The sequence below is a fragment of the Suricata suricatta genome, chromosome 14 (genome assembly GCF_006229205.1).
Source record: "Suricata suricatta isolate VVHF042 chromosome 14, meerkat_22Aug2017_6uvM2_HiC, whole genome shotgun sequence".
NCBI lineage: Eukaryota > Metazoa > Chordata > Mammalia > Carnivora > Herpestidae > Suricata > Suricata suricatta.
This window is the reverse complement of record NC_043713.1, coordinates 72742069-72752093: the sequence shown is the minus strand read 5'-3', so window position 1 is coordinate 72752093 and position 10025 is coordinate 72742069. Positions and strand designations below refer to the sequence as shown.

General features: G+C 59.4%; 1 protein-coding gene across 1 annotated transcript; it reads right to left on the bottom strand.

The window, feature by feature from the left end:
* Window positions 1-1871: 1871 nt before the first annotated feature.
* Window positions 1872-8571, bottom strand: TMEM119 (transmembrane protein 119). Its single transcript, XM_029922280.1, has 2 exons — window positions 8508-8571; window positions 1872-4038 (listed from the first exon to the last, which is right to left on the bottom strand). The coding sequence occupies exon 2, from the start codon at window positions 4024-4026 to the stop codon at window positions 3187-3189; it is 840 nt and encodes a 279-aa protein (XP_029778140.1). The 5' UTR covers window positions 4027-4038; window positions 8508-8571; the 3' UTR covers window positions 1872-3186.
* Between the last annotated feature and the right edge of the window lie 1454 nt (window positions 8572-10025).

Below are 10025 nucleotides of genomic sequence, written 5' to 3'. Positions count from 1 at the left end.
CCCCCCCCCCCCCCCCCCCAGAGCGGCAGCAGGCCTGGCCCCCCCGGGCAGACTCCCAGCCTGCGGGCAGCTGTGTGGTTTTACAAGCTCCCGGACAGTGGGGGCCTGTTCGGGCCCTGGCAGATTCCTGGATCCCTGGGAACACTGGAGACCCCCACCCCCACCCCCACGCCCCATTTTCCCCCTCGCCTGGACCCATCCCACACATGCCCCCAACCACTGTCTCCCTCCTGCTGGTGCCTGGCCAGATGTGTGCCCACAAGAGGCCCTCCCAGTAACTCCATCAAAACTGTGGGAGCGCACTGGAGGGCTCTAAGCAGAAGTGGGGCCTTGCCCTCTCCTCCCCAAGGGCCTCATTCATTCATTCACTCATTCTTTCGCTCACCAAAAAAGCCCACTCGCTGGTTCACTCTAGAGCCAGCCTGGAATCCTGGCTACGTGACCTGGGCAACTGACGTCACCTCTGTGGACCTCAGTTTCATCTGTGAAATGGGAATAACAGCAGTGTCTATCTCATGGGGTTGAGAGTCTCAATCAGCAAATGATGTTCAGTGCTTAGAGCAGAGCCTGGTAGGCACAGGTGTTCATTAACTATGAGCAATTATTAATAGCCCAGGGGACTGTGAAAGAAAGGCTGGGGGCGGGGAGGGTGCTGTCAGGGACGGCAGGTGACATCTAGGCTGGAAGTTAAAGGAAGAGACAGAGTTAGCAAGACAAGTAGGAGGGTGGAAGGGTGTCAGAGGCAGAGGGATTAGTAGCTGTAAAAGCTCAGAGGTGAGAGAGAGGTTGACTCCTGCACTGGGATTCAAACTATTTCCTTAGTCCCCACCCCCATCACTCCTGGGAGACACAGGTCTTAACTAAGGCCACACAGTACACTCCAGTTGACGATTAATGGGAAGCCATTGACCACGGAGCTGCTGATGGGAAAGCTCATCCTTGCCTGCTCCCCAGGATCTTTAGCATCTACTTACCTACCCCAGCCATCCCCACTCACCTAGGACCCTGCAGGAGCTCCAGAGTAAGGAGAGAGCCTGTCACACACAGAGAGGTCGAGTGATTTGGTCGGAGCCACATAGCATTCAGGTATCCATATTGGATTTTCCCTGCATTCTTGGGCGGGAGCCTGTCTGGGCCCTTCCCCACTGCGCGAGACAGAGGCCATTGTGTGTTGTGAAACCCAACTCCGGCCAGCCTCCGAAGGGATGTGGGGTCAGCGGAGGAGAGGGGCTGGGGTGGGGGGTGGTGGATGGCTTCCCTGCCCCCATCACCCCGGGGATCCCAGCCCAGCCACATCTGGATTCCAGCTGGCTGCTGGGGGCGGGGGGGGGGGGGGGGGGGGGGGGGGGGGGGGGGGGGGGGGGGGGGGGGGGGGGGGGGGAGGAGCAGTGGCGGCAGGAACTTGCCATCAAAGGCAAGGAAGAGCCCGGTGGTGAGGAGACAAAGGCTAGGCAGCCTCCAACCCCAGGCCAAGGCTGCAGGGAGCATGGCATCATCCATGGGACCCGTTCTCGTCCTTGGCCCCTCTGCCGGAGGGTGGGGGGTGGAAGCCTCAACTGCTTATATTTCCTGGAAAAGGAGGTGGGTGGCTCTCCAGCAGCCACAGTAAATAGCAGACCCTCTCATGGAGGCCAGGTCTGTGTGGCTACAAGTCGGGGGCTGGTGCTTAGCCTTGAGCGGCAAAAAACCCACTTCCCGGTTGGGCACCCGTTCTTCGCTCCTTTCCCGAATATGCCCATTCAGCCTGCCTGATGGGTCTCCCCCAGAAAGTTGCGCCACCCCATGGAACAGCCCAGAAGACATGCCCCACCCCCACCCCCGCCCCTGCCAGCAGACTCACCCCCCACCTGCCCACAGAAAACTAGCAGCACTCGGGCCAGAATAAAGGTTTATTGTGCCAGTTTGCTATATCTCAGCACCTAAAAAATTGTGCAGAGGTTGGGGGGAGGCCCCAGATGAAGGGCTGAGGAAGAGCACCCCCAGAGCCTCCCCAAATCAGGACGGAACTCAGTCTCCCTTGTCGAAAGCTAAAGAATGCTGTGGGCACAGGCTCCCAGACCATGCATGTGAACGAAGTGCAGGGGGGGCCCGGCACCCCTGGCTCCAGGCTGGCTGTTGGAAACCCTCCCCCACCTTCTCAGTCTCCCCCAGAGTGGGGTCCCCTCACACGCAGCCCCCAGCTTCTGGGTTACTTTGGGGGCTTGATAAGAAGGGTTCAATTCATTCATCCCATGCCCTTGGTGGGAACAGGATTAGCAACTCGTCCCCGGGCAGCGATGCTTGGCAGAACTCGAGTGGACCTGAGCACCCCCAGACCCCACACCCCTAACCCTGGACCAGCCACAAGCTGGGGGACACCTTCAGGGACACTTGGGGCACTAATTTCCAGAGTGTGCTCTGCGAGATTTATTCTGTAGCTATAAAAAAAAAAAAAAAAAAAAGCAAAAAAATACAAAAAAAACCCTGTGGTCAAAAGCAGTTTGAGAGAGACCAAGCGAAATCCGGTTCCACAGGGGCCTTTACTGGAGTGTTTGCAGAGCCCTGGGGTGCTCTAAGGGGGGTGCAGGGAGCAGAGAGGCAGTGTTTCCTCAACTCACTGGACCCCCAAATCCTTTTTCCACAGAGTACCTCAGGGAAGGCAGCTTTGGAAATGCTCATTTGGGGACCTGTCGCAATGTGTGCACGGGCCCAAAGCTTCCTGATTCATCAGGCCCACGTCTACTGGTAGCTCTAACTGCGCCCACCCTGGGGGCTTGTCCCATTCACCCTGGTCCCAAACTCCCAGTTATTCTGACTTTTCTTTCCTACCCCCTGGAAAAGCGGCGAGGTCCGCACTATCACAGGCGACCCTCGATCCACGTTTCCCAAAGGATATGGTTGCTTTCGTTGGCTGCGTTCCCCTGAATGTAACAGGGATCCTTCCCATTCCCCCTCCCTGGAGGAGCTGTGTTTGGAGCATAGCCCTTTGGGGGTGCAGGGGCAAATGTTCCTGGAACTTGGGGAGTTTCCCGGGGTGGGCCGGAGACCGGCATCTCTGCCCACTGCAGGGCAGGGACACACTGGGACTTGCAGCAGGGGGTGACTGAGGTGGGGGTGTCAGGGAGCAGAGAGGGTCAAGGGCCTTTCCGTATCCATGGAGGTGACCGTTAGGGGTCGACAGTCAAGGCCAGCAGCCCCGGAGGCCTGTTAGACCTTGGGGGTGATACTGCAAGCACAGGGGCTCTCGGGGGCGCCAGCTGGTCCTCTGGCTTCCTGGGCTAACGAAGGAGCTGCTTCTGACTCGCCTTGGCCTTGGCCGGCCTCCAGAGCCTCCTCTGCCACCATCGGGCATGGCTCATCTGGCACCTCTCGTTTCTCCACCGGGACCCCACGTCCCTGGGCTTCCCGGTCCCCCTCTCGGCCTCTGCTCTCCTCTTCGTCCAATTTGCCCTCCATCCTGGCTCCGTCTCCACCGCCCGCAGCAGCTCTGGGGGGGGACTTGAGGTTCTGGGTGGCAGCGAGGATGTCGGCCTGGAGCTGCTGGGAGGAATCCAGGGCCTCCTCGGACCGGCTGTCGGGAGCCCGGTCGGGGACCTCGCTGAAGGCCCGGGGGCCCCCGGCCCGGTCACTCTGGTCCACGTACTTCTTCTTGGGGAAAGATGAGGGGTAGTAGGCTGAGGCCTTGTGCTTCTGGCGGGTGATGAGGGCGGCGCAGACAATGAACATCAGCAGGAACACCAGGGAGCCCACCACGGCGATGAGCATCACGTACTGGCGGAAGAAGTCCACGATCCCGTCCAGGAAGTTGGTGGGGGGCCTGGGGCCCGCCAGGGGCGTGGGCTGGGGCCCCGCCGAGGTGGGGCTGAGGCCCGGGGTGCGGGGGGGCGGGAGGCTTGGGGAGGAGGCCGATGAGCCCTCGGCCTCCCCACTGCCCCCTGTGTCCTCCAGGAAAGCGGCCTGCAGGGGTACAGAGTAGGCCACCGCGGGCAGGGCCCTGAGAAGCAGCAGCAAAGACAGGGCCAGCCTGGGGGTCAGCGTGGAAACCATGTTGTCCAAGGCCTGTGGGGAAGCGAGGCAGGAGAGAGGTCAGGGTGGAACTCCAGGGTCTCAGGGAACCCCGATGTGGTACAGGAAACAGCACGTACTCTAGAAGGCAACCCCCTCGCCACCATATAATGGACCCCGTCCATTCATACATGGGGAGGTTCTTGCCCACCCTCTACTGCGCTCTGAGATCCCAGAGGGACCCCTAGTGAGTCACCCCACTCCACTCTGAGGTGCCGGAGGGCTGGGATCAAATCTTACTTATCTTATACCCTCAGGGTTTCACACCATGTCTGGTATACAGTAAGTGCTCCATAAATGTACCTTGACTGACTAGAATGAATTAATAATAACTTCCCCTCCCACTGCTTGCCATGTGCCAGGTACTATTTTAAGTTTCTTACACCGAATTCCACTGAATCCTGAGAACCACCCAATGGGGGAGGCACGATTATTATTCCATTTTGCGGGTGCGAAAAACTGAGGCTCAGAGGGGTTAAGTCATTGCCAGGAGAGGGCAGAGATTTGGATCTAGGCACTAAGGGAGAAAAGAGGGTAAGGCTGAGTAAGTAAGAGACATAGTCACTGAGGGAGTGAGCCCCTCCTCTTCTAGGGAGCCCTCCCCACAGCCCCCAGCACCTCTGTGGTCCTATAAAGCTTCCAGAGTCCCTGAGCTCAGCAGAGAGCCTGGATGCCAGGAGCATGGCTAACCTTCACCTCAAGGCACAAAGCAGGGCCTGGAGGCCCAGGAGGGGGTGGGGGGACCCCTTGTGCCAGAGACAAAGCTGGGGCCCCAGTCCTACGGTCACCAGTAAATGGGAACCAGATGAATCTCGCGCCTCCCTCCCCCTCCTCGCTGCAAGGCTGCTCCCAACATGAACCCCCAGACCCCATCTGGCCCAGACAGCCTGGCTGACTAATAAATTCCACATGGCCCAGGTCCATAGAGGAGACCAGCTCCTAAAACACCGACTCTCCCGGCCACTCTGAGGAGGGATAGGCACTCAGACAAACCCTGGACCCCCTTTCGGCACCCCTCTCTGGGCTGCCCCTGAGAACCCTCCTGACCCAACGGAGGGCCCAGGCCCCTGGTGCTGGGTAAGGCTAGGAGCTCCAAGAAAACCCTTAGGAACCTCTGTTGACATCCTCTCAAAGGGAACTGAGATGGGGAACAGGGGCCCAGAGACGGCGAGGGGCCAGGCCCATGGTCACAGAGCAAGGTCCTGGCCTGGAGGAGCAGGTCAGGTTCCCAGCACCTCCACTGCGAGTCCGCCTGAGTGCCCGGTCCCCAAGCCCTGCTCTGTAAATCAGCTGACAGCACCCGGTAAGTGTGGGGATGCAGGGGGCGAAGGGGGATAGGTAGTTAGGATCCCGGCCTTTGAATGGCTTGTTCCTAATGACCTGAAGCCTCCCAATTAAGCATCGTTAATTGAAATTAATTGTACTGACATAAATTTGGACAAACTGCCTCAGATGGCCAAAAACAAAACAAACAAGAACAGAAAGATAATTCCAGGAAGAGGCAAAACTGGTTCGTTTTAAATGCGCTGATGACCTGGTGCTTTCATCACAGGTGAAGCCCCACACCTCTTGCCCGCAGCCCGCCCCCTTAACAGAGGCCCCGCTCCTTTTGCAAGCAGCCCCGCCCCAGAGCAATCCTATGGTTCAGTCCTGGGGGCCCGCCCCCCCCCACTGCCCGAGGGCCAGGGGCTGGAGGGGCCCAGGTGACAGTGACTTGCCCAGGGACACCAGAGGGTATGTGGCAGAACTGGGAGTTGAACGTTCCTCTGTGTGACTCAGAGTCCACACACAGGCACACCTGCACCCATATGCACACACCCACATACCACATGCACACACATACACATGCACACACACACCACACACACCACGATACACGTGTACACATTCACATACTATACACACACACATACACCCATATATCACTCACACACACCACACACACATGCTATACATGTATATTTACATTCAAACACACACACACACCACACATACACACACACCATAAACATATACACACATACACCATACACATACATATACATGTGCACACTCACACATTATACAAATATATACACACTCATACATACACCCACATCACACACATACCCTTACACATGGATACACCCACATTCACACATGTACAGGCTATACACATACATGCACACACACACACCACACACCGTGTGTGCCCAGGGCTGGCCCAAAAACGAGCCGGCACCCCGGAAGACACCACTTGTCAGTGGGAGCAGGGCCTGCCTGCACCCCCCGCCCCGGCACTGTTAGCAACGGTCCCTACAGACAGCTTTGATCCTTGGGGTCTCTATCCACCAGTCACCTCCCTGCCTGAGCCCTTTCGTGGCGGCCAAAGCTTCTCACCACAAAGGGCAACTACTATGCCCAGTGGTGCCCAGGGGGTCTGTCCTGGAGGGGGTACCCGGGGGGGTCTGTCCTGGAGGTCCTGCCGGCAGCTAAGCAGCTGGAACCCTGGCTCTGCCTTGTTGAGCTCTGCGGTCTGCTCCCTCCGAGCCTCACTTTCCCCATCTGTAAAGTGGGGAGTTGGTGGGGAAATGAGCACAGGTCCTAAGGATCCAGGGTGAGATAACGGGGAAAGAGCAGCTGGCACAGAGTTCCTGCACACCCAGGAAAGGTGGGACTGAAGAGCGGCGGAGCCCAGGGGGAGCAGCAACTTCCCACCAAGCGGGCAAATGATAAAAGATGATTTCCTTTACCTGATGTGTAAACTGGCTCATTGCACCCCTCCCCCGACTCAAGAATGACAACTTTTTCACCCTGTTGAGTGAAATCTCAGCTCTGGCCCCCCGGGAATCCAGTGCGCGCGCGCGCGCGCACACACACACACACACACAGCACCCAGCTGGATAGAGGGAAGGGCTCCCTTCTCCCCAGACCCATGGGATCAGGGACAGAGGCTAAGGAAAGAGGCGTACAAGATATCACTGGCTGGTAAGGCTGAGACCCAACTCTCAGGCCCCCCACACCCCAGATTCTGGCTTCCCAGAAAGGTGCAGGCAAAGTATGGGAAGCCAGTCGGGCCTCAATGGCAATGGCTATGTGACCATATACAATGAGTCCCTGCCCTTTCTGGGCCTCAGTTTCCCCTCTGTAGAGTGAAAACCATGGTCTGGACAGCTCTGGAGCGATCCCTCTGCCGGTCGGCCGTCCCCACCTCCTTCTGGGGGAAGGTTAGCCTAGCTTCCTGAGTCCCAATTTTTTTTCCAGGGCTCAGAAACTCACAGGCCACTGGCAGCTGGGGTCAGGCCAACCCCTGTCATTTCACCCAAGAGGAAACTTGGGCCGGAGGCCGGGATCTGCCCAGGATCACACAGCCAGTTAAGGCAGAGCCCTGAAGGGAGAGCAGGTTGGGACGCCCCAGAGGAGGCCACTGCCCAGCTACGTGTCCCGGGTCGGGCATGTCACCTCTGTGAGCCTCAGTGTCCACATCCGTGCGATGGCGATAAGGGCCACTCTCTGGACTATTGTCAGTGCCAGATGAGGAGTAGGTATCAATGAGTGGGCGCCACATGATTGTGCAGGAAACCCCAGCAGGACCCCCAGCTCAGAGCAGGGCCTCCCTTTAGTGCCAATCTCACTGGGGCTCCTGGCCTTAAATGTGCCTGGGGCATCCTCAGGTGCTGCAAACCCACCCCTAGGGCCTGGGTACCTGAGGCCGAGGGGCCCGAGCCACTGCCCCACCCCCACCCAGACACTGGTGGCCAGAGGGGGAGGGGCAGCCCACAAAAACCTGGCTTCAATTAGTGGCTGTTGGGGGAGGGAGTCTGGCTGAAGTACTATAGCCCCCTACCCCGAGGCCAGGGTCTTGGGTCCCTTGGAAGGGAGGCCAGGAGAGGGAAAGGGAGTCCGGAGGCACACGCACACAGAGCACCAGCAGCAGCGTGGACACACAATATACGGACACACAACACGGACACGCTAGCCTGTCTCACAGGCACACGCACAGCCACGGGAACACACAGACGCCCAGACACCCCAGAAAGTTTGCCCGGCCCACTGGCGCCAACGCACGGAGGACGCCCAAGAGCCCCACAACGGGCTGATTCTCGGGCCACAAGGGCGCGCACACAATCCCCGACACACTCTGGATCCCCGACAGACGGGACAGCCTGGCCCGGTCCGCAGGAGCTCCGCGCTGACCCCAGGCCGATCGCATGGAGAGCATGTCCCCTGCAGTCAGGCCACAACTGCTCACGCGCCCCCCCCACCCCCACGCAGGCCGGGCCCGCGCGCGGGACACGGCGAAGGTGCGCACACGTTCCGCCACGCAGACCCTTCGCGCGGACCACACGCGCGCACGGCCTCCGGCACACCCTCAGAGTGCACGCGTACTCAGACGCCCCCAGAATGCTGGCCCCAGCGCCCCTCCCCTCCGCCCCCGGTCCTGCACCCCAGCCTCCCGGGACAGAGAGGATGCGGGGACTCACCCGTCCCTCCGCGCACGCAGGCCTGGGTGCTCCCGCCAGGTGGAGCGTCGGGGAGTGCCAGCTGCCGCTGCTTGGCCGCCGCGGCCGCCCCTGCCCCCGCCTCCTTCCTCCCGCCCTCGGCCGCGGGGCCAGCTTGATTCCATTAGGAGGGTTTGGGGTGGGGACAGGGGAGGGGCGAGGCTGCGCTGGCCACACACAATTCCCCCCTCGCTCACAGCCCGAAGGCGCCCCTCCAGCTCTGGGGAGCACCAGATGGGGCACCTCCCCCTGGACTGGGGGGGGCGGGTGGTCCCCAGGACTGGCCCGGGGCAACAGACAGCGCTGTCCTGCAGCGCTCCCCCAGAACCACGAGCAGGGGGCCTGCCTCTTTTCCAAAGGGGACGAGGTCAGGGAGGTTCAGCGGCCCCTGGAAGTGAGGAGGAAAATTCCCCGGCCTCCATTCCAGCTGTGACTCAGGTTTTCCGAGAGGCTCGGGGTACAGGGTGGGAGCAGAGTGTGTTGGAGGGAGAGCGTGAGCAGAGGCCTCATGGAGGGTCCGGGTCTGCAGCAGGGAGCTGAGGTCTGGCACCCAGTGTCTGGCCCTGGTTGAGCTCTTCCCTTCTCCAGGCCTCAGTTTCCATATTTGCCAGGCTGGGCAGGAAGCTTTCTGGGCTCCCTCTGGCTCCAACATTCTCAGATCTGTGGCCTTACAATACCCTAAAAGGAAGGGCATCTGGATGGCTCGGTTGGTCAAGCGTTGGACTTTGGTTCAGGTCATGATCTAATGGTTCATGGGTTCGAGCCCTGCATTGGGCTCTGGGCTAACAGCTCAGAGCCTGGAACCTGCTTCAAATTCTGCATCCCCCTCTGTCTCTGCTCCTCCCCACCTCACGCTCTGTCTCGCTCTCTCGAAAATAAACATTAAAAAAATGGAGTAGCTGAAGCAGGAGTGGGGGCCCATTTCACAGGTGGGAAAAGTGAGGCAGGGTGTATTCAAGTAGCTCAACCACGAAATTGAGGCAAGCCATTAGTAGACTCGGCCACTGGGATCTCTGGCTGACCGGAGGACTTTGAGGACTCCGGTGGGTCAGCAGCCCTTGCATTCATTCATTCATTCCTTCCTTCACAAATGCTGACTGATCGTCTGTAGGTCTGTAGTGTGCCAGGCACCGGGCCAGTCAGGTCAGAGGTAAATCGCATGCAGCCCAGCCCTCTGAGAAGTCCAGGGAGAAGGCCGCACGTGAGTTACCTTTCTTACAAACTAGAAAGGGATCTGTAGCAAGAGAGAGGTCAGGCCAAGAGCTCGGGGAACGCCAGGGCAGGGAGAGGTCCCCTGAGGGAAAGAGGCAGGAAGTCCTTGTGGAGGACCGCAGGCAGTCTGCACAAGAGTCCCTGGAAGGGCATCCAGTCAGGAGGAGCAGCACGGACAAAGGCACTGCGGCTGGAATGCCACACTGTCGTCACATTAGGCTGGAGCATGCGGAGGATAAAAGGGAGGTGCAGGTAATGAGGGTCGAAGTCAGCAAGAGCCAGGTTAAA